Source organism: Rhagoletis pomonella, unplaced genomic scaffold (genome assembly GCF_013731165.1).
Source record: "Rhagoletis pomonella isolate Grant_MI unplaced genomic scaffold, Rhpom_1.0 Rhpom_scaffold_02167, whole genome shotgun sequence".
NCBI classification, from domain to species: Eukaryota; Metazoa; Arthropoda; class Insecta; order Diptera; family Tephritidae; genus Rhagoletis; species Rhagoletis pomonella.
In genome coordinates this window covers 10,332-32,936 of record NW_023460722.1, presented here as the reverse complement: position 1 = coordinate 32,936, position 22,605 = coordinate 10,332, and the positions used below count along the sequence as shown (strand labels likewise).

General features: G+C 34.4%; 5 protein-coding genes across 5 annotated transcripts; 2 read left to right on the top strand and 3 right to left on the bottom strand.

Moving 5' to 3' along the window:
* Window positions 1-207: 207 nt before the first annotated feature.
* On the bottom strand, window positions 208-3,599 carry LOC118753185 (cytosol aminopeptidase-like). Its single transcript, XM_036488056.1, has 8 exons — window positions 3,464-3,599; window positions 3,246-3,361; window positions 3,033-3,168; window positions 2,169-2,674; window positions 1,138-1,357; window positions 824-1,073; window positions 668-741; window positions 208-591 (listed from the first exon to the last, which is right to left on the bottom strand). The coding sequence occupies exons 1-8, from the start codon at window positions 3,575-3,577 to the stop codon at window positions 421-423; spliced, it is 1,587 nt and encodes a 528-aa protein (XP_036343949.1). The 5' UTR covers window positions 3,578-3,599; the 3' UTR covers window positions 208-420.
* A 1,151-nt stretch (window positions 3,600-4,750) lies between these two features.
* LOC118753184 (mitochondrial fission process protein 1-like) lies at window positions 4,751-6,209 on the bottom strand. Its single transcript, XM_036488055.1, has 4 exons — window positions 5,995-6,209; window positions 5,830-5,917; window positions 5,188-5,413; window positions 4,751-5,110 (listed from the first exon to the last, which is right to left on the bottom strand). The coding sequence occupies exons 2-4, from the start codon at window positions 5,876-5,878 to the stop codon at window positions 4,945-4,947; spliced, it is 441 nt and encodes a 146-aa protein (XP_036343948.1). The 5' UTR covers window positions 5,879-5,917; window positions 5,995-6,209; the 3' UTR covers window positions 4,751-4,944.
* Window positions 6,210-6,859: 650 nt separating this feature from the next.
* Window positions 6,860-9,284, top strand: LOC118753183 (vacuolar protein sorting-associated protein 4B-like). The gene is made up of 7 exons (XM_036488054.1): window positions 6,860-7,043; window positions 7,525-7,673; window positions 7,734-7,869; window positions 7,934-8,653; window positions 8,709-8,793; window positions 8,861-9,004; window positions 9,077-9,284. The coding sequence occupies exons 2-7, from the start codon at window positions 7,538-7,540 to the stop codon at window positions 9,176-9,178; spliced, it is 1,323 nt and encodes a 440-aa protein (XP_036343947.1). The 5' UTR covers window positions 6,860-7,043; window positions 7,525-7,537; the 3' UTR covers window positions 9,179-9,284.
* Window positions 9,285-10,330: 1,046 nt separating this feature from the next.
* On the bottom strand, window positions 10,331-22,118 carry LOC118753182 (EP300-interacting inhibitor of differentiation 3-like). The gene is made up of 5 exons (XM_036488053.1): window positions 21,888-22,118; window positions 11,749-11,981; window positions 11,513-11,680; window positions 10,771-11,103; window positions 10,331-10,714 (listed from the first exon to the last, which is right to left on the bottom strand). Exons 1-5 carry the CDS (start codon window positions 21,976-21,978, stop codon window positions 10,649-10,651), a joined length of 891 nt encoding a protein of 296 aa, XP_036343946.1. The 5' UTR covers window positions 21,979-22,118; the 3' UTR covers window positions 10,331-10,648.
* Window positions 15,711-17,969, top strand: LOC118753181 (odorant receptor 7a-like). The gene is made up of 3 exons (XM_036488052.1): window positions 15,711-17,127; window positions 17,198-17,555; window positions 17,620-17,969. The coding sequence occupies exons 1-3, from the start codon at window positions 16,367-16,369 to the stop codon at window positions 17,689-17,691; spliced, it is 1,191 nt and encodes a 396-aa protein (XP_036343945.1). The 5' UTR covers window positions 15,711-16,366; the 3' UTR covers window positions 17,692-17,969.
* Window positions 22,119-22,605: the final 487 nt, after the last annotated feature.

The following is a 22,605-nucleotide window of genomic DNA, read 5'->3' as shown; positions in this document are numbered from 1 at the left end:
AAAATGTGTATGTAAATCCAGCACATAATTTATTTTAAATATCATGTCTAACTTTTCTACCTATTATGATTATCTTTGATCAATTTCCATAAAATTATTTACCCAACATTTATACAATGTACAATGCTATACAGAAATAAAATACGAAAGCGTCATTTTTTAATACAAATCATATTTAATATATATGTATTTGCATTGAGTAGAACATGTCACAGAAATAATCAAAAATATATAAACATCGCCATTTAGAATCACTAAGAAAGAAACAATTAAAACACAGAGATAATTTTGGCCTCAGGACACTACTACACATCTTCATATACAAATACACTTCATCTTGGGGGGGGGGGGGGGGCCTGTTAGGCGTATCAGGGCAGTGAGGGTTGAGTAGAAACATAGTCGTTCGTGCGCTTACTTCCACTACTGCTTCTGTTGCTCGGGACAGGCCATTTGGTATAGGAACTGTATCATGGTGCGTGTTGGGCGACCCGTCATACGATCCTTCAGCAAATACGGCAAGGTGCCATATTTTGTCAGCATTCCAACGCCTCGAATATCTAAATGCGCCCAGTCCACACAGGGAACAAATTGCTGTGCAAAGAAAATAGAGAGAAGGGGGAAAAATAAAGATAAAATAAGCCACCTGATAGAAAACATCATTGCTTACATGCAAAATGGCAGCCGCTAGGCAGGATGAAGCTGGTCCTTTACCAGTATTGCAGACGTCAAAACTAACATTGTCTACAAAAAAAAAAACAAAAAACATTGAAAAATTAATCAATCCAAACACACATGAGTGATCGCTCGATTAATGTGTACTCACTTGTTACCAGGTACTTGTAGTAGTTCCAAAGTGGTAAGCGCCACATGCGATCGCCTGTTAGTGAGCCAGCTTTTTGAAATTGCTTCCAAATGTAGTGCGAGTTGGAAAATATGCCTGTTGCACCACCACCCAAAGCTTTCTTAACGCCTATACCCAGCGTAGCAACGTCGACCACAAGTCGAGGTTTGTAGGTGGTCTGAGCATAGATCAATGGATCCGCCATCACGACAACACCCGCCTTATCCGTATCCTATAAACAACATGGTGTTAAATACGAGAATATTTCAATGGTTTGGATTCAATTTCATGCTTACACTTATTGCCAATGATTTGCCGTTGAGCAACGTGACTACGTCACCTGGTTTGCAAGCCATACCCGAAGGCATATTCTCGCAAAGTGGTATGACAGCAGAAATATTGATAGGTAGCGATAGAGCAGCGGCGGCACGAATGGATGCAACCACAACCGCAGCACCGGCCATGGCGCCACGATACTCATCCATACCCTTGCAAGTGCGCAAGCAGATACCACCGCTAAAAATAATTGATAATCAATTAGTGAACTAAATAATTTTTTCATAATAACACGGTGTTACACTGACCATAAACTTTTTAAGTACAGTACAGGTCGTAGAGCTGGTTTAAATATTTTGTTACACTCCTCAAATTCTGAACTTATTCTTAAAAAAAAACATTTTTACAGGACTTGCCCGGTTATTTTTTACCCAATTTGAAGTTTTAAGATGGCTTCGAAGAAGAATATTTATACTATGTATTTAAAGATATAATACGTTTTGTTAGTAAATTTTTGGAATAAAAAATGTTTGGCAAAAAACAAAAAAGTAAATGTGGAAAAAATAAAAAATGGCGCAAATTTCAGGTTCCAAAAATTATTATAAAATTGTCCTCATAAAACTTATTATTTCTCTCAATAGTACCAATATTGTTCTTTCTTAAGCCTTATCAAAAAAAAAAAAAAAAAGTAATCGAACTAAAAATTGTTTAGTGCGGGAGTCATACGAAAATGGTTTTTTAAGAATAAGTTGAGAATTTGAGGGTGTTAGAAAAATTCTTAAAACAGTTTCGTGAATTACTTATTCTGTAACAACTTGTAATTACCAATTTTCATTTTATTTATTTTTTGTTTAAATTCATGTTTCTAAAGTTTATTTTAGTTTTTTATTTATTTTTTTCGTCAAAAATTTATCTTCGTTTTTGTATTTAATTTTTTATTCAATTATAGAATTTTTTTTTTATTTTATTTTTTTATTTTTAATATTTTTATTCATTAATGCTATTTAATTTATAATACCCTCTGATAATTCTAAATAATTTTGCATCTTACCTATTGAATGTCATACCCTTGCCCAACAACAAGATTGGCTTTTCTTCCGGCGCTGTGCCGCAATAGCTAATCTCTAGCAGCACAGGTGGCTCACATGAACCCTTTGCAATCATTAAAAACGAATTGAGATGTTGTTGTTCGATCCACTCCATTGTACGAATCTCCACAGTGACACCACAAGGGCACAATGCATCCACAGTCGCTTGTGCAAATGCGGTGGGTGTCATTTGATTAGCTGGACCATCACTTAGACGCCGAGCAAGATTTTGTGCTTCAGCTTTGAAGAGACCACGCGTCCAAGCGTCTATGTCGGGTGAGTCGTACAGTTCCAATTTGGGAGTCCCGGTTCGGTCTTTTTTCCTTTTGTTGTCCTGATAACGCCATATCGCTAGAGCACTACCTTCGGCAGCTTGTTCGGGGTACTCCATGGAATCGACGAAGACCTCTGAACAACCTTGCATCTGTAGGCTGCGGGCACCGACACCAGCGGCGACCCGAACATTTTCCTAAATTATCGCGAAGTGGTACGTGATTGCAGAAAATCATTTAAAAAATTAATCGTTTTTCAAATTGGACACATTTTTTGGGCATCGAAACGCAAATCGTAACTATAGCTTTTTAGTTACTCAAAATTAGGATACGGTAGTGCAATTTTGATTACATTACAGATTTTTTTTTATGAATGGAAAGATTTTTCTGTCAAATAATTTTTTCAATGACGGCATATTCGTAAAATTTTAATTGTCATATTTACTAAAGATTTTTTTTAACTTTCTTTGCTGTCAAAGTTTACAGTTTTTTAAATTTAAAGCCTTTTATAATATTTTATAATATTGCGAGTGTATGGATAGTTTCATTACTTACCATGCCTTCGTCCAACATTTCCAACTCATTGAAACCGGCGCCCTCACGTCCAACACCGATCACTGCTATAGACCGAAACTCCTGATCAATATTGTTAAATACTTTCCCCCTGCCCAATTTTCCGGACAGATTCGTTCTAGGATCGCGATCATCCGAAAATTGGGAAATTAGTTTACAGGCTACCAGTTAAATTCTATGAAGATAAAAACTTACTCTTTGATTAATTCCGATACTTTGCCCTGTACACGATCATCGAATTTCTCCCCGCTTGATGTTAGCTTTGGTTCTTTCTCACCCTCCTTCTGATACAGTCCAATCACAAGTCCTTTCTGGAATAAATCACACAAAAAATCAGCATTGCGTAACAACAAGTGTTTTCAAGTGCAATGCGATCTGATGCTTTCGAAATGGCTTTAAACAGTTGACCTTACCGTTACACGCGAATCATCAGCGTAAAACCTCCGATAGACTTGTTGCAATTTTTTCACATTACCAAATCTCCGCAGAGATCCAGTTAGCCAATTTGCCATGCGTATCGAGGACATATTTTGCAAGTAGTTTTATTGATTTAATTTTAATTATTTCCTTTTATGCAAATTTTTATATATAAAACGGTTTTCAGCTTAAAAATTTTCAATAAAAAATAAATTTGAAATTTGGATTTGACTGAATATTTTTCACAGCTTGTTACAGTTCGTTGAGTGAATTGATTGATTTACAAAGTGCAAGTTTGCAGTACAGTTTCAAAGTGATCTTGAATTATTTTAGATAATTTTTTTTTCTATGGTAGATCGGTAACTTGACACAATATTGATTAACTCATCCGTTCAATATTTAACCGAAAGTAAGAATGGAGAGAGTAGTTTTAATGTTTTTTTTCGATTAAGTTGTGTTATAAATATTCATATAGAATAGAAGATAATACGGCTACTTAATCCCTCGCATAGTAAGTAAATTTAAAATAAAAATTCTTGGCCTGGCCTTAAACCCCAGAGTACCAGTCTTTTGTTTATGAAGAGTTGAAAATGTGCATAGCGATATTTTAATAAAGGTCTACTGTATGTATGTATGTATGCATTTAGGCAGTTATTAAAATGTCGCAATTTTTTGTGTTTTTTTTTCCAAAATGCCGCTACGTGGAACTCGTCGAATTTTGCCTATTTTCAAGACCAAACTACCTGAAGCTGTTATTATCTTACCGCTTAGCATACCTCTAATTGAGGCCATGAGAGCAGAAGTGGCCTAACCCGAATTTTTTTTTGTGTGTTTCCCTACTTAAAATAGTCTTAAATGAGATAAATTTTAAAATGACGGTCGCTTACATAACCTATCATCAAAATAAGTAATAATCGACCTCTAATTTAAGATTTGTTACATTTGAAACTATTTTAAGAATTTAAGTACAAGAAAAAAATTGTGGGTTACGCCACTTCTGCTCTCATGGCCTCAATTCTACTTCAGTTATTTGTAACGGACAGAATTACATACATATATGACTCGTAAACTGGCAAAATTGAGGGGTTTTTGTCGTATTTCAAAAATGTTCAATACCTTAATAAATGTCGGAGATTTTGCATTTTTAAAAGCTTTTATTATGTTTCACCTGTGTGTAATCAAATCTTGCACAAATATTTAAACCAACTTCCCGATGAGCTAGAGACTTGAGACTTGAAACTGTATAACGGCTTAAATTTTATTTAAAAAGGATCGTGTATTTAATTGTGCTCCGTTTTTTGCAATATTTTGCTTTTATTTAAACAATTTTCTTACGAATCTACATACATATATGTAAGTATGTATATATATAACACTATTAAATAGAACATTCGCTATAACAACGTGCGTAATAGTAAAATACGCAAGCATTAAATTGCACCTCTACCAATTAAAAAATAAAGCGTTTCATGTTCTATTAGAACCATTTCCTGTAGGTAGCATCCATGAGCTTATCAGTAAATTTGTCTATTGGGCCAATAATTAATGGAATTGAACACAAACCAATAGCGGTGGGCGTTATTTTTCTAAAGGCTTTTCTAACGTCGGCTTTGCGCATGAGATAACCAGTTAACCATGTAATTCTGCAACAAAAAAAAAAAAACAAATTTATTAGATACCTAGATCAGTACATGGGTGTTCTTCCGTAATTTATAAACACCTGTTTATTGTAACGCCAGGAATGAAGACTGAGGCTACCATTTGCCATGTAAATACATCGCCGGTAACGATAGCTATTTGTTTAGCGCTACTTCCACGTTGATGTTCTTTCACCGATTTGTCAATGGCATCAGCGCAGACATAAGCAGTGGCGAGTAAGTAGGACGCACGAACTAAATTGCGATGTATAAGCGGACGGAAGGCTTCGCCGACCTCATTGGAATAACCTGATGAAGCGTAGTTTAAAAATTAATTGTTGTGGTATAAAATGCTATTATTTATTGGTGGATTCTTCCGATATGTTGAGGTGGTGAAATTTGCATCAAATTTCCGCCACCCCTTGCCTCAGAAACGAAAAATGGCACTCAAGATGGCACAACGCCCAAACTCGTTTTTCTCCAAATCAAATTTGTCAAGAAATCTTATTTATTTAGTTCAATAGTTTACAGAAAAAAAATTATTTTCAAAATACATCAAATACTATTATTATAGGTACTAGATAAGGTTCTTGGAAGAATTGGTGGATTGTTAATAGTTTTATGGCTGTTGTGAAATCGTTGCATACCAGAGCGCCATGTTGCAGTCTTTATTGCATCATACAGAGCACCATGAATAAGTAAGGTACGCAAGCATACATACTCACCTAAATATCGTAGTGGACTATCCCTATAAACATCGTATTCCTTGCTCATTTTGATAATAGTTCAGCTTATAATATATATAATTTTCAGCTTAAAGAAAAAAATACCAGCGGGGATTATTATATAATACTAAGACTGAACAATGTGTGAACAAGTTAATAACTTACATGAGCATGCCAATTAAAATCACTTGTTATTGATGCCCTTCCTCCTCCAAAGAGTCCCAAAGTATTCACTTGTTATTTATCTTTCCGTCATTTTTGTTTTTAATTTATCATCAACCTCAATTGTTGGCAAAGCTTGCTTGTTCCCTTTTTCTTTACATGTGAACAAAAACCAAAAATTTACGAAATTGGGGAGCAAAACATAACTGATCAAAAGTGGCCAGATCAGATCGATATCAATTACAGCCATTTGAATGCCCAATATTTGGATTTGTAAAAATAATCGAAACGTAAGTCTAGGTTCTTTGATTATAGTACATTTTTTTTGAAACTGCGTTTTACACAGATTTTGGGAAAATTTCGATACAGTGTACTCTTAATCGGAAAATACCGGGTATGAGGCATGGCGCAACAATGATTTCACCATAGGTATGAGGGGTGTAAGAGTGAACACCCCAGACCGCGGAGGCTTCTATTTTTAAAAGTTATTGACCGAAATCACTTGAGCTATTACACCCACTCTATTGAAACGATCAGCCTGATCATGAGTTTCATTTTCCCCGAACCTTTTCACTTTTCACTTTTGGTATGGACGGGATAAAAATTTCCGGGTGCATTTTTTTCGGGTGAAACAGGGTAAGGCAAAATATTTCTGCGCGCAACTTCTTTCTGTGTAGGCGGTATAAGGCAATATATTTCAAAAGGCTTTCAAATTGCGAAACTTCAGAAAGCAGTTGCATGTGCAGTCACACATCAATCCCGCCAATCGGTTTGGCAATTTTCTTCCTTTCGCCATCTTAAACCAAGAAAAAGCAACCCTGGCGTTAGAAGAATAAAAAGGAAGAAGCGAACAGTATCGCAAAACGAAATCGTCACGAACCAAGTGATGAAAAACAACAATGCAACAAATGTCAAATGCGCAACGAATGGTAGGCGATAAGAAAAAGTACGAAATAGCGAAAATTCAACTGGAGGCATTAATTTAAGGAAAATCTACGTCTTTTTATTATAAAATAACTTTTTCTTGGATTTGTTGTAATACAAAATAAAAGGTAAGGAAATAAAAAGTTAAATTGATATGCGAATCGAATCTCTGTGGCCATACCTAGATACAGGCATCAAAATGATCAACTGCAATGACTGCGAAAAAATTTATGAGAACTCTGTGCGTGGATTAGTCATTCCTTAAATTTGTTTGTTATATCGAGTTTAATGTTGCGAACTATTGACTTTTATTTTTATAAATTTACGTTGATATTTGCTTTAAAAAATAATTCAGATCGCTTATACCACTCGAAAGTAAACAAAAAATGAAAAACTTAACCTACGAAATCGATTTTGCCTGCACCATTTTTTTTTTGTACATACCGCAGTGATTATAACTTTATAAGTGACATCATTTTATCGGAGATGTCAGCTGGGCAGGACATTTATAGTTGGAAAAACAAGAAAGATTCATAGCGTATCTACCTATGTACTTACATATGTGTTTACCTTCACATTTAATGCGTTATTATTTTATGAACAACTTAGTGACGCGACAAGCATGGCCTCGGGCACAACTTTGCAAAAAGCTATCGACTTGGTGACCAAAGCGACGGAGGAAGATCGCAACAAAAATTATGCGGAAGCGTTGCGTCTGTATGAGCATGGTGTTGAATATTTTCTGCATGCTATCAAGTGTAAATACATATATTTTTAATAATTCGGATAAGATATATTTTCATTACACATCTTTTTAGACGAAGCACAAGGCGAGAAGGCCAAGGATTCGATAAGAGCCAAGTGTCTACAGTACTTGGACCGTGCTGAAAAACTTAAGGAGTATTTGAAGAAAGGCAAAAAGAAGCCTGTAAAAGAAGGCGAATCCAGTACCAAGTAGGAAACATATTTTTGAAATGAACTTACGAACTCTTTCTAACCAACTTCTAAAATATTTTAGGGATGACAAAGACAAAAAGGACGATAGCGATTCAGATGGTGAAGATCCTGAAAAGAAAAAACTGCAAGCTAAATTAGAAGGAGCTATAGTCATTGAAAAGCCGCATGTGAAGTGGTCCGATGTAGCTGGCCTAGATGCTGCAAAAGAGGCTCTAAAAGAAGCGGTTATCCTGCCAATTAAGTTTCCACATCTTTTTACTGGTAAACGCATACCCTGGAAGGGCATTCTGCTCTTCGGCCCACCTGGTACTGGCAAATCATATCTTGCCAAGGCTGTCGCGACTGAGGCAAACAATTCAACTTTCTTTTCCGTGTCCAGTTCGGATTTGATGTCTAAATGGTTAGGTGAATCTGAGAAGTTGGTCAAGAATCTCTTCGAGTTAGCACGTCAACATAAACCATCTATCATTTTTATTGACGAAATCGATTCTATGTGCTCGGCGCGTTCGGACAACGAGAATGACAGCGTGCGTCGTATCAAAACAGAGTTTTTGGTGCAAATGCAAGGTGTAGGCAACGACACCGATGGTATTCTCGTATTGGGCGCCACCAATATACCATGGGTGTTGGACTCAGCTATACGGCGACGATTCGAAAAACGTATATACATTCCGTTGCCGGAAGCACAGGCACGTCTGGTAATGTTTAAAATACATTTAGGCAATACCACTCATGTGCTAACTGAGGCCGATCTTAAAGTGCTGGCATCGAAAACCGATGGGTAAGTATGCATTACTTATGGTGCAACTTGGAACTGAATTAAATGTCATTTGCAGCTACTCCGGCGCTGATATTTCAATAGTTGTTCGTGACGCACTCATGGAACCAGTGCGCAAAGTGCAAACCGCCACCCATTTTAAAGTAAGCTTCTTAATTTCTTACCAATTGAAATTTCGGCTTTTAATTCTTTGCTTTTATATTTTATTAGCGAGTAACCGGTCCATCACCAACAAATAAAGAAGAGGTAGTTGATGACCTGTTGGTGCCGTGTTCACCAGGCGATGAAGGCGCAACTGAAATGTCTTGGATGGATGTGCCCAGTGATAAATTATTTGAGCCTCCAGTTACTATGGTACAACTTAAAGAGTCTTTTATTTGTTCGTTGTTTGTTGTTTAACAAAATAAATATTTTTTATATTTTTAGCGTGACATGCTGAAGTCCTTGTCTCGCACCAAACCCACTGTGAACGATGATGATCTAGTAAAGCTGCGCAAGTTCACTGAAGACTTTGGACAAGAGGGATAAATTGTAGAAAAGCTAAGAATATTTGATTTTATTATTAAAATAAGTGAATACTGTACGCAAATTGATCAATTGTTGCCTATTTGATATAAAGCAAACAAACAAGAAATCGCCGTGAAGGACCGTCGTACAGTGGTTAAAAATTGGCATTTAGTGTTCATAATTCACTGGAGCCTTCATTTCTCGCCCAATTTGTTATTTTTTTTTTAAGTTGAGCTCGATATTTTAATTTTTGTTTGTTTGTATAGAATTTTTTAGTGCAAAGTATATAAAAAGTAGCAATTTTGAAGAAAATCGACTCTCCTGTTCCAGTTAATAAATCTTACGTAATAAAAACTAGTTGAAAGCAAACCGAGGACTCTACACCTCCCAAAAAAAAAAAAAAATTAAAATCTGAAATGTTATAAAAAATGTTCACAAAAATTATTTATTTATTTTTTTTGGGTTTTTATAAACATTTTGGCTATGCGGTTTTATAGATCATTAAGTTTTAGTATAATAAAGTGCAAGCCGCGTTCATTTGTAATAATATAACAAACGCTTCTATTTCTCATTTAGCAATGCACATTTGCTCGAAATGTTAGCTAAATAATATTGATAATCAACGCGATATTATATTAAAATTTATTGATCTATAAAGCTGCATACCCAAAATTTTTCTAGAAACTCAAAATTTTTTATTTTAATTTTGGTGAAAATTTTTGTATAACATTTCATATTTTTACGTTTTTATTATGTAAAATTTATTAACTGGAACAAGAGAGTATATTTTCTTCACAATTGCTTCCTTTTTTGCACTTTCCATTAAAAAAATTTAATACAAACAAACCAAAATTCAAAAATCGGGCTCAACTGGTCTTTTGCAAATAAAAATAAAAATTTAAAATTAACAAATTGAGTGAAAAATGAAGTCTCCAGTGAATTATGAACACTAAATTCCAGTTTTGAACCACTGTGCATTGGCGGCTGAAATTCATTAAACCTCTTTCTGACCAACTCGATATCTAAATTAAGCTATTGGTAAAAAACAGATTTGTAGTAAAATTTAAGTATTTTCTTCTGTCGTAATGTCCACATTGCATTTTTTATTTCATTTCGGCATTATAAATTTATGCGTCGTACTGAAGTGAAAAGCGTTTTCAAAATGGCGCTGTATCAAATGCTGAATATTTTTTTTTTGTAATGAGCTCATTGTATGCGAATATGGAGTAGGAAAATCAGGTATTTTTTTATATGGACACTAGCGAGGTAGAATGTGTGTGTTTGCCATAATGGTTGGCTGGCTGACAAAATTGTAACAAAAAATGTGTATGTAAAAATATGAAATTCTCACGCTTTGTTTCAAAAATAGTATATAAAAAGATATTCTTATTAAAAACAAATAATCAATAGTAATTCATTGTAATTGTACTTTGTTCTGGCATTGATGTTGTTCCCCTACAAATACGTCAAGCATTCGGTTCAACAGTTTTCTTATTCGCCTTCGCTATTTTCTATTACAAGCAAAGGTTGTTGAATTTCGTAAAAAACAATCATTTCCTAAAAAAAAAACCAATGTTTTCATTTCTACTTTGCATTAGCAAATTTGTGCTTACCCGGCACTTTTCCACATTTAGCGTGCAAATTGCTTGTGTGGTCTCTTTGACGGTGTTCACCTCTTCGCTGCGTACCAGACGTACATGCGGATAATTGTCTTCGCCTGTTTCGATCGCAAGGCAATTGTCGCGCACCAGAAAGGCTATTTGAAATGCGTTCTCAACGGTATTCATAAAATTTTTCGGATCGATAATTAGTTGATAGTAGGGTATGGGTTGGCCGCCATTACTTTTGAACATTCGAACCAATTGTTTATGCACAATATTCAACTTTTTGGCACCCTTGTCCTGGCGCTGCAGTTTATCGACGCGCTCTGGACGTTTTTCTTCCGCCTGTAAAGAGCAACAAATAGGCCATTTTTCACAAAAGCTTAACGGTAGAATGGTGTTCTGTTAACTCAGTATAAATTTCACTACTAAAAATTCAAAATGCAATAAATTTTCTTTTCTCCGCGTGTATGCTGTCAAAGTTTCTGAATGTGCCTAAAGTAACTTATATATTTTGTGGATTATAATATGACCACCACTGTCACCGTACCTTTTGTCGCCGCAGAATTGCGTTAATATCGTTCCGGAACATAATTAACACGCTTTAATACAAAAAAAAATAAAAATATTGCGATTTTCTCACTAATTAAAATTTTTACTAATGCTAACCGCATTCATTGGAAATGTGCTACTAGATTGATTTAAAATTGTTCAAACCTTTATATCAATTTATATTGCCTTGTTAGCCACCTACCTGTTCTGCTTTCTTGCGTTGCTGTCGTTCCTTAACAATGCGTTCTTTTACCTCAACCTTATACGCGCCCAGCATTGTGGATTTCGCGCGTGCCATGCGAGCTATGGAACATGCGATCTCTGTGAAGGGCTTCCAATCATCATCGCCTTGCGTGGCGACAGTTTGGCGCTGAAAATGAAATTTGTATGAGATATTTGAAATGTGATGCAAGTACATATTTAGGACTGTGATCTTACAATGGCATTCTGATAGATTTGTTCGCTGAAAGATCCCATTAGGGAGCTCTGTTGAAAAACTTTGGACATCAGCTCGTGATTCATTTTGAGCAATTGTACATCTCGCATCACCTCACTGGTGTGCTCTGCTCGATCAGTGACGCTCCCCTCGCCATGAATCAGATCGGACCTTTTTACAACGTTAGATAGTTCATTGAGTGTATCTTCGACACTTTGTACTGTTAAGCGAGTTTCTGTGAATAGAAAATGTAATAGGTATGTAAATACATAAATATTTGCCTGCTATATTTTTGTAAGATGTTTGGCCGAATTTTAATTTTATTGAGGATCTTCGGGAATATTTAAAATCAGGTATATCTCTTTTTAGTGTCAAACAGTAGTCAGCTAACATATTTGGACTCCATTTTCCCTGGTACCAAAATGCAAAATATAATGTCAGCACCGGACGTATAGGTGATTGAGTGCCATTGTCTACAAATTTCCCTCTTTTATTTTGGCATCGCGAGATATACCAAAAGGATTATTTACTTACATACATACACTCTGGGGGCATCTTCTTACGATGTGTAGAAACCACAATCGCAAAAAATACCGTTTTAATGTCAATAATAATTTAACGTTAATTTATCAGGAGCACACTTTGGTAAACAAAATACCAGTCAATTTTTAAGGAAAACTGAGGGTGGTTGAAAAAAACAAAGTATGAGGTTTATATACGGTTAGGTAGTAGTATCTAAAAAAACAACTTAGTTTTGTTTAACAAAACCACTGTTTAATAATTATTTGTCGAATCGACTCACATGTATTTAGCACTGATTTTTTTTTTAAGTTTAATCAATCGTCAAAAAATATTCCATACGTTCTTAGTTTAATACTTTCTTAGTAAAATAAAACAAAAGTTATTCGGTTAAATATGTTGTAGTTTAAATAATGGAATTTCAATTAAAAAAAAAATGCATTTTCACGGCATGAAAACTCCAATCAGAAATAGGCTTAACATAGATACCTTGGAGACAATTTTACTTACAAAACAACTATTTAAAAATAAAACTTCTCTTAATTTTGGTGCGTCTTGTAGATAATTATAAAAATGCAAGAAGTATCTGACTAAGGAATAATCCATCCATGCCCGATTATGTCTGTATATATTTGACATATGTGTTTTATGAAAAGTACTTAGAATTGTCAGTTTTATATATAGTATTAGAAAAAACTGCCCTTAAAAATGAGAATGAAGTGACTTAAATAGTAAAAGATATTTTTGGGGAATATCATTGCAAATAGGGGGATATTTTTGAGGAATCTGGGGGAATTTGCCTCAAGAGTGGGCATCGCTGATCTAAATATCGGTATAAGGCACCCGTTTACGAAGAAAATAAAGACATCCACGAAATTTTCAAAATTCAAAACAAATTATTAGGGATTATTACCAGGATTTTAATCCCACAAGTTAGATACAATCCCAAAAGTTTTGGCTTCAAATTTTGGTTATCATATTATTGGAACTTATTCATACAAATTCACAAACTCGCTGAGTTAAACCCAATTTTAAAAATCATTTTTTTCAAATCTTGGTAGCGATTCTTATTATTTTTTTTTAATTTTGAAATTTTCGTGAATGGTTTGCGTCCAAACTAAAGGACTTTAATGTTAATAGATTTAGAGACCCCCCAATATATCGAGCCCTAATCGCCAAAATATCGTAAGCGACACTTTTTTCAAAATTTTCTTTTTTGATGCAGAAATGCATCTAGATGCTCTAGGAATATTTCTGCATCAAAAAGAAAATTTTGAAAAAATGTCGCTTACGTCATTTTGGCGGTTAGGGCTCGATATGTATATATGTATATTAGTAAAAGATTGGTGCACTGCATCTGTTCCTCGCAAGTAATTCGAATAAAACTCGCACGTGTGTATGTTTTTACATCTATATATACATATGTACATACATTGTTTATGTACGTAAATATAATGTTTAAAGCAACTTTATCTTCAGTTAATTAAAGGGCGCCAGGAATTTAGTCTACTTGTTTGAAATACTCCTACTCAATATAATAGTTCATATGTACTATATATACATACATATTTATGTGCACGCCCGTTTTGCAAAAGTTTCCTCTTTGTAAATTTTAATCAATAACGCAATTTTGCAATGAGAATCCATGGTTTATCTGCGAAATCAAGAGCTGAGGATACAAAAAAAAAGGTTTTGCGCCTCAAAGTGTTCTACATGGATAACTACATAGATAGATATAAGACTCTAAAATTTTTATCTTTAGAGCGCGCCTAGCGTAGTTGACAACACTACCAATCGCTGGCTTACTCGCGAAATGGCGAGCCACCACTAGATATGTGAAAAATGCACCATTTTGAATTCAGTGGGTTTTTTGCGTTTTTTAATATTACCATTTTGTTTCATTTAGTATCAGGAAATGACTACCGCCCTTATTGATTTTAGTTATTGAAGAAAATTTATAATTTAATATTTTCTTTAAAAGGGATCATAAATAAAAATTTGTCTCAGTTTGCTTAATAAAAAAAAAAATGGAAGTAATCAGGCAGGTTTTGCAATTCACTTCCGAGTGAATTTCAACAAAACTCGCCTTGAATCCGTATTTTGGGATTTGTGTTTCACTTTCCGAATTTTACAGGCAGGTTCTGGAATCCGAAAGAAAGTGGAAATAAAACGCGTCAAGTAAACACAGAGGCCTGAATATTGGATTCAAGGTGAGTTTTGTTGAAATTCACTCGGGAGTGAATTGCAGAACCTGTCTGAATACTTCCAATTTGTTTGTTATTTTTTGTCGCTATTTAATAAAAATTATGCACTACATCAAAACTAGCTTAATTTTTTATAGTATTAAAAAAAGTTTAACACCATATTTTTTTTTTCTTTGCAATTTTGGCGATACTCATAAGCTTGGCTCTTTTTTTTTCTGAAACTTGAGAAATATGGCTTAAAAAATGCAAATAATATTTACAGTTCCGGCAAAAAGATCGAAAACTTCCTCACAAATACTATTAAAGCACTACAAAACGTACCAAAAAAGGAAATAAAAAATAACGCAGCCTTAAACAATTTTTTTTTATTTCACTCCACCAAACTTTTGCAATTTTGGGAATTCCAATAAAAACATCGCAAAAGTTTTCGTTAGCACAAACTACTTTTAAAATAAGAAACATTTACCAAAAATTATTTCTGTTTTTTTTTTTGTACGTAAATAAAACTATTAAGTTTCAAAGTAATAAAAAAAAAATAAAAATTTTCTTACTTTAGCGCCCTATACTGTTAATAAAAAGGATAGTTGGTAAATTCAACTTACAAATCTATTAAAGGTACTATGTTAGCTTTGCAAAAATTTATATTACTTAAATATTCCAAGCACTTTTATTTTATTAAAATTTTGTTTATGGGACTGTGTGACGGTCTCTCTATAAATGTCCGTATGGCTTGTCTGTCTATACAATAGCGGGTCCAATTGCTGTCCATCAGTACGTAGAGATTCCCTCTGACGTGGCCAGGTGGCGACACCGACTTTGCGGAAGTGGGTGCTCACGTCTTAAGAACTGTTTGCTGAGCATGATTGTGTGCTCTTAGTGCGAGCACTTAGGCCTTGCCAACAACCGTTGCATTTTTATGCGCTTCACTGTTTTTAAAAAGCTCGTCATTCCATCTTTTTCGGTATCCGTCGCACTCGAGAACAGGGCCATAGATCTTACGTAAAATAGTTCATATGTACTTAAGTGTCGAAAGCCTTCTCATCCTAGTTCGGTATCGTCCAAGTTTCTTGACCATATAAAAGAACAGGCATAATGACGCTAGGGCTTTTAATGTCTTCCCAGAGAGGTTCTTTGTCCTGCCCTTGTTCAGCGCTAGACCAGCTCTTATTACACTTACCAGCTTCAAATTGAAAAATGAAATTGAAAAGTGAATCGCCTTTTTTTTAAACGCTGATGGGCACCGCCTTGCCCGCGGGCAAAAGTCTCTCTGGCCATCGTTGTTCTAAAACCTTGTTAGGTCTATAAAGGCGCAGAGAGGTCTTGCCTAATCTTAACGGAGCTGAAGGTTATGCTCAATGTTACTCTACAGAGCCGCATTAGTTTTTTTATATTTGGCATGTTTATTATTTACTCGAAAAGGAATTTTGCCCGATAGGTGGCGCAGAAATCGAAATATTTGGAAAATCCATATATATCGTGCGATTTGGTTCATATTTGGAACGTACAAATTTTAATTACATGAAGAGGAATAAATCCATAAAAATTTGCGCGATAGGTGGCCCAGGTCTGGAAATAGTACGGATTGTATTTATGGTCCGATGTGTTTAATATTTAGGAAGAAAAAACTCGAAAAAAATTTAGCCGTTAGGTGGTAATGCATTTCGATTTTTTCTCTTTTATATTTATCACTAACAAAAGCTCATCTTTAAAAACTTTCGTTTTAAATTACTTGTTTTTAAATTATTTTCGGGCCTTTCAGCCTTTTTGTTGGCGCCCATGGCTTACACAGTTTTATATTATATTCGTAATATAAAATCCCATTTCGCAGTGGATTTCCAACATTTTCAGAATTTCAAATCTCTCATTCGCACCATTGGCGGTTAATTAGAGGAAAAAAATGTTTGAGTTGCTAACAGGACGCGGAATAGCTAATTTTCGTTCAAGTGATGCATTCTTTTACCTCTTCAAGAGTTATACTATCTTGGGTTCAAATCCCCCAAAAGATACTGGCCCGCTTTACTACATTTGGTCAATACTTCTCAATGGATCCATAATTTTCATTTTACCAATAGTTTGCGTGGTTGGCTCCATCATCCAATATGCGAGACACGATATAGGAACGATGCGTTTCCTCAACGGCATACAGGCCGGTCTGAATGTACTTGGTATGCCACCAAAAATTATAATCATGGCGCTATCCTTGAATCGATTGCGCAGTATTGAACCCACATTGGCAGCTATGGATGCACGGTACAAGAAGCCAGAAGATGTAGCCCTAATACGTAGATCTGCGCTTATGGGAAACAGAATGATTTCAGCTGTTTTTATAGCGTACATGTGTTACATGTTGTTTTCATTGATGCCTAATGTGATAAAAGGTGGAGTGCCGTTTGGCTTTTGGATACCTTTTTTGGACTGGAATCGTTCCCGAATAGATTTCTTAGCGCAATCCGTGGTTGATGTGTTCTTCTTCTTTTTCTCATTATACTATCAGGCCTTAAACGATACATATGGAGCAGTGTATATCTACGTTATACGGGCGCATTTGCAGCTTTTACGCCGCCGAGTTCAACAATTGGGCACGGACGCTGAGATGAGTAGCGAAGATAAGATGGAAGAGCTCGTAGATTGCATTGTCACGCATCAGCAGATTTTAGAGTGAGTAAATGTTTTACATATATGCACGAGAAAAGCAACTGCATATGACTTTTTTATATATATTTATTAGGTTGGTAGCGGTAGTGGAACCGGTTATTTCGAAAACAATATTTACGCAATTTTTGATATTTGCTTCAATTTTGTGTGTCACTATGATAAATATATTCATTTTTGCTGATCTAAGCACACAAATCTCCGCGACAGTGTACCTGCTGTGCGTTTTACTGCAGACGTCACCATGTTGCTATTACGCCACACAATTAATGACGGAGAGCGAGAAATTGCCCGATGACATTTTTCATTGCAATTGGGTGGATCAGGATCGATGTTTTCGTAAAGCGATCATTTATTTTATGCATCACTCTCAAAGGTCAATTGAAATAAAAGCCATGAAGTTATTTACTATCAATATGGCTACGAATGTTTCAGTATGTTTTATAAGTTTCGAAAATTATTGTAAGCAAATGTAATGGATGCTATTGTCTTTTTCAGATTGCTAAATTTTCCTTTACACTATACGCTTTCATAAAGCAAATGGGAATTGGCCAAAATGCCAATGATTGATGGTGGTTATAAAATGGACACAAGAATATCAAACACACAGCAGTGGAAATACACTTTGTATTATCAATGCGCTTTTGGTGATTTTAAAAACTTCGAAAAGAAAAAATGTATCTATGTTGAATAAGATTGCACTTGTAGTTTGCCCACAACTTTAGTTGAAAAAATTATATTTTAATATTCAATAAATGGCAGGACAAAAATAGCAACAACAGTTTCGTAAAACGATTGCCAATTTTGGCAGTTATCTTGAAAGCTCCTTCTCCGAAAGACTAATTGAAAGATTTGCTAGCGAGGAGGTCTTAGCATCTTTTAGCAATAAGTTTTCCAAAAAATTAATGAAATTTAAAAAAATATATACCGATTTCCTAAACTAAACTAAACTAACTAAAAACTAAAAATTAAAAAAAAAATATGAAAAAAGAAAAAATTAAAAAAAATTAAAGAGATACGTTTCTAAAAGCTAAATAATATTTAAAATAACTTTTTTTAAATTAAATCAAAATAAATATATTTCCCAAAAATTAAATAAAGTTAAAAAAATTAAGAAATATTTTTTTTTTTTTAAATAACGAATAAAAATAACGAAATTTTTTTCAAATTTTGCCTATTTTTCTTTCATTTATTTAATATTTATTATTTTTTTTATAAAATTATCGGTCATTATCTACCATAACCATATAAATTCATATTTCAAACTTTTTGCAAAAACTATAAAAATTCTGCAATTTTCAACTTTTTAATCAGATTTTTTAGAATTTTTTGGAGTATGTAGTTTTATAGCCCATTAAATTTTAGTGAAGTGTAAGTTTTAAGTTGCTCAAAAACCGCGTTGATTTTTGGCAAATTTTTTTAACACATTTTCTTTCATACAAAGTCTGTTCTAATGTGTTTTTTGTATGGAAAAAAGTGCATAATACATTCAGAATAAAAATGATAAAAAATCAACGCGATTTTTCAGCAACTTAAAACTTGCACTTTATTCTACTAAAATTTAATAGGCTGAATACTGAAATACTGAAACAATTCTAAAAAATCTGATTAGAAAGTTAATAAAAAGTTATAAGTATTAAATAATGAATGGGAAAAATTTATTAAACTGTCGTGTCCCTATTTATTTTTCCACCAATGTTTCTAAAATTAAATTCAATTAAAAAATTATATTTTTATTTTTCATGCATAAAATTTAATTTAAAAAAGAAAGTTAAGTTAAGTTTCTAAAAATTAAAGGAGACTATTGAATAAAAAATTGAATGAAAAAGGAGAAAATATTCCGCTGTCCGAGGACTCGAACCTAGGATCTCAGACCTGAATTGAATTGCACGGCAGTACCTTGACCACTCCGATCAAAATGGCATTCAAGTGCTTTGTGTCAAAAGAGCTTTTCACTATGAAAGTTGGGAAGGGCGTTTTTTGTTTGGAAAACCTTTGTACCAGAACTAGGGCATTCAATCCCGAAGCACTTTAACAATCCCGTAATTTCGGGATTCAAAAATTATAATCCCGTGATACCGAGATTTTTTCGGGATTTCGACTTCATCACAACTTTTTGCATTTTACAGTAGGTTCGCCTCTTTCAAACCACACAGATTCATTGTCACCACATTTGGTCTTAGGGGAGCATAATGTCCCTTAGTGAAAGAGTACGTAATTTGATGTTTAAATATTTTCATTCTAAAATATCTATATTACTTGTCAAAAACATTTACTCATATTTGCAGAAATCCTTTTCCAAAAAAGGCCAACAAAGTATAATGACGAACAACTCCGCTACACTGTAAAAGCTTGTTGTGTTTTCAATTGCTACCAGATTTTTCGTTACTACACAGTTCTTGCACAAAATATTTGAACAAGTACAGTTATTCAGGCATGTCCTGAAATTCACTTCCAAGGGCTGAAGTTCACTTTGAATCCAAATTTTGGTGTTCTGTATTTCTCGTGTTTCATGTCAAATGATTTTTTTTTCGATTTCAACATTTTTTCATTCTGTAAATGAATCAGTACAAATATCGGGATCCCGGAGCTGTAATCCCGGGATTTCGGGACATGGAAAAGTCTCCGAAATGACCCGACGAATCAAGAAGTGCAAAAGTTGCACGAAATAGAGACGAGTCAATTTTTGTGTTACGTATAACTTCCAGATGAGCTTAAATGAAATGCAAAACCACAAACATTGGAAAAAATTTTTAAGGCCGGACCGTGAAAAGTTGGATTTACTCTTTTTAAGATAGTTTATCATAAAATAACATAAACGAACTGCTGATTTTAGTCAGTTATTTTGAAAGGGGCATAAGTAACTTCGTACCTGTTGTGCTTAAATTGCCGGCTCCTTGTGACCGAATGCATCTGAAAATCGCTCTATCGCCATAAACTAACGATAAAAACTTCATTTGGTTGATAAAGTTGAATGAATATCCGATGCGTTAAGATACAAGTAACCCGTCATCTAATCACAAGAGGTGTGAGGTGACTTATGCTTCACTTTAGGCTTCATTTTGAATTTAACTTCTATATTTTCGATAAATTGAACCAGTTTCATGCTTTTAATATGTATTTGTCTGAAATCGGCTACCTCTTTATATGGTGTTTCGCTTTACGGTCAACATTTCGGAACCTATCAAGGCAATATAACAAGGTATGAGTGTAATCGTATTTTTAAATACTTTTCTAAAAAGAAGACCAGCTGAAACACCGTCTTTTGGCATATGAATAGAATAATAATAATAATAGAATGGCGCTTACACATATGTTAGTGTTTGGCCGAGCTTCTCCTCTGATTTGCGGCGTGCGCCATGATGTTGTCGCACAAAGGGGAGAAGCATACAGTTTTACGTCGACTCCGAACGGCGATTGTATTTCTATGAGAAGCTGTTTTCAAGGCAGATATACACTAGGGGGTTTGTCATTGCCTGCCGAGGAGGCCGCTGTTAAGAAACCACTTTTTTCTATATTTTTTGCGATGTTGATTTGATTAAGGCTTGAAGCAAGACCTAGCTCAGTGGAAGCGCGCACTGCTTACCACTACAACACAGTGGCCGCCAATAGAATATGCTTTGAAAATTTGGGCTAGAAACTTGGTCGGCGCCTTGCGACGAGCTTGATATTTATAGGTAGGTACGAAGCATGTAGATTTATTAATTAAACTACGAATTTCGTGGCTGTTGATATTTAAGGCAATAGTGCAGTTATGGACTTAGTAAGTTGATATCGCAAATTTGCTGCAAGTCTCATAATACAAAATAAAACAAAATCCTTTTAAGTATGCGGAAATGAGCGCTACCTGCCCTTGTATGTTGTGTAAAAATTTCATAGCTGTACCGATTACCAGTAAGTAGCTAATAGAAGAAAATAATATTAGACATATGTATTCATTGTTATTATATGAATATATCGCACGTTTAATAATACAACGAAGTATTCCAAAATTTAAATTTTTTAGGAAAACGCAATCAAAGTTTTATCAATTCACACATTTGGTATACAAAAAGGCAAATGGTAAAGTTTGGTTATCTGTTAGACTGAACATATTCTCCTTATCAAGCTTATTAATTACATAAGGAAACCTCTAAAAACGGAAATTTTGTGTTACACCTCTATATTATTAAACGTGCGATATATGTACATAAATTCGAAACTTTAAAGCTGTTTTTCTCGAGTTTTTGATTTTTTGGATTGTAACAGTCTTGCAGGAAATGTACGAGAATCGGATATACCCTGCAGTAACTTCTTGTTCTTGTTTGGTTATGAGCCGGGGCCAAAAGTCATGCGCGAGTTGTTAATCTCGAGTGCAGACAGGTCTTTCTTCACTGAGTACTTCCATTTTGTTGTCGACCCATGGGTGCCGAGTCGAAGGATCGTTTCACCGGAGTGCCGTATTCCATGTGTACATGGCCAAGCGAACGCAATCGAATTTTTATGCGCTCAACTACATACATACATACATATGAATGTCCATTCCCAAACATCAAACACCAACTATTTTGAACTTAAAACACCAGTGAGTCAAGTGCAAGGAGCATTTTTGATCAGACGCTTACGTTACACCAATAAATAAAATGAAATCTTATAAAATATGCATATGTACATGCATACGTAAGTGAGCACAAGATTGTTTGAATATGGGTAATAGCATAAATTCATAGAAATAAATAAAATAGCGCATTATAAAATTGTTTACATCTGTTCGTAGTCGCACTTACGAATAGCTCTATTTGTCTCCATCAAGTCCTTTAGGCGCTGCTTGCGATCCAGCGCCTGTGTGGCATTCAATTCATCTGAAGAATTGTTCATTGTTTATATTTTAATCTTGATTAGTATTTTGAACAAAGTATTTATGTGTTTTAATGAAAACCAACTAAAAACACAAAATTTAAACAAAATCTAATCGGCGCGAACGTAAACAAACTTTTTGGTAAAAAACAATGCTGCCAAGTTTACATACGTTGTCATATGTCAACAAAAGTCAAAGTGCTGTGCGGTACTGCCATATTTATAATCATGAATTAGGAGCAGTGTTGACGGTTTATCCGTTTTCCGGATAGTTTAGCCGATTGCGATAGCAATACAACCGGAGAAAAATCGATTTAGCCGGCAGCCGATTTGTTAGCCGTTTTACAAGAAAAAAAAATAGTCGATTTTGCATAGGCCTTACTTTCTCAAAAATCAAATATATAAGTTTAAATTTTTACAAAGTTTGCGGCACAAAATCTATTAGAAATGGTTAGACTTATCTCCTAGAAAATTTTCATGTCGGACTGTGCTATATAAAATTAAAAGACAGTTTTTTTCTATTCCGAAAAACACATAAGCAAGTTTTGGAAATGTTTTTTTTTTGTTTAATGCTATTTTTTTAATTTAAACTTTAAGTAAAAATTTATGAGAGTTCTGTATATTTTCAACAAAATTTTTGACTTTTTA

What these genes read in the sequence shown, in the direction of transcription:
- LOC118753185 (XM_036488056.1), bottom strand. Translation starts at nt 3,577, where the DNA reads ATGTCCTCGATACGCATGGCAAATTGGCTAACTGGATCTCTGCGGAGA. An exon ending in AAATGTTGGACGAAGGCATG is followed by an intron (nt 2,675 to 3,032) that starts GTAAGTAATGAA and finishes GCGATAATTTAG; the next exon opens with GAAAATGTTCGGGTCGCCGC. An exon ending in CTACAAGTACCTGGTAACAA is followed by an intron (nt 742 to 823) that starts GTGAGTACACAT and finishes TTTTTTTTGTAG; the next exon opens with ACAATGTTAGTTTTGACGTC.
- LOC118753184 (XM_036488055.1), bottom strand. Translation starts at nt 5,878, where the DNA reads ATGAGCAAGGAATACGATGTTTATAGGGATAGTCCACTACGATATTTA. An exon ending in TAGTCCACTACGATATTTAG is followed by an intron (nt 5,414 to 5,829) that starts GTGAGTATGTAT and finishes ACGCTTCATCAG; the next exon opens with GTTATTCCAATGAGGTCGGC. An exon ending in CCTGGCGTTACAATAAACAG is followed by an intron (nt 5,111 to 5,187) that starts GTGTTTATAAAT and finishes TTTTTGTTGCAG; the next exon opens with AATTACATGGTTAACTGGTT.
- LOC118753183 (XM_036488054.1), top strand. Translation starts at nt 7,538, where the DNA reads ATGGCCTCGGGCACAACTTTGCAAAAAGCTATCGACTTGGTGACCAAA. An exon ending in TTTTCTGCATGCTATCAAGT is followed by an intron (nt 7,674 to 7,733) that starts GTAAATACATAT and finishes ACATCTTTTTAG; the next exon opens with ACGAAGCACAAGGCGAGAAG. An exon ending in AAACCGCCACCCATTTTAAA is followed by an intron (nt 8,794 to 8,860) that starts GTAAGCTTCTTA and finishes ATATTTTATTAG; the next exon opens with CGAGTAACCGGTCCATCACC.
- LOC118753181 (XM_036488052.1), top strand. Translation starts at nt 16,367, where the DNA reads ATGTTTGAGTTGCTAACAGGACGCGGAATAGCTAATTTTCGTTCAAGT. An exon ending in ACGCATCAGCAGATTTTAGA is followed by an intron (nt 17,128 to 17,197) that starts GTGAGTAAATGT and finishes TATATTTATTAG; the next exon opens with GTTGGTAGCGGTAGTGGAAC. An exon ending in ATATGGCTACGAATGTTTCA is followed by an intron (nt 17,556 to 17,619) that starts GTATGTTTTATA and finishes TGTCTTTTTCAG; the next exon opens with ATTGCTAAATTTTCCTTTAC.
- LOC118753182 (XM_036488053.1), bottom strand. Translation starts at nt 21,978, where the DNA reads ATGAACAATTCTTCAGATGAATTGAATGCCACACAGGCGCTGGATCGC. An exon ending in GGAGACAAATAGAGCTATTC is followed by an intron (nt 11,982 to 21,887) that starts GTAAGTGCGACT and finishes TTCTATTCACAG; the next exon opens with AAACTCGCTTAACAGTACAA. An exon ending in TAAATGTGGAAAAGTGCCGG is followed by an intron (nt 10,715 to 10,770) that starts GTAAGCACAAAT and finishes TTTTTTTTTTAG; the next exon opens with GAAATGATTGTTTTTTACGA.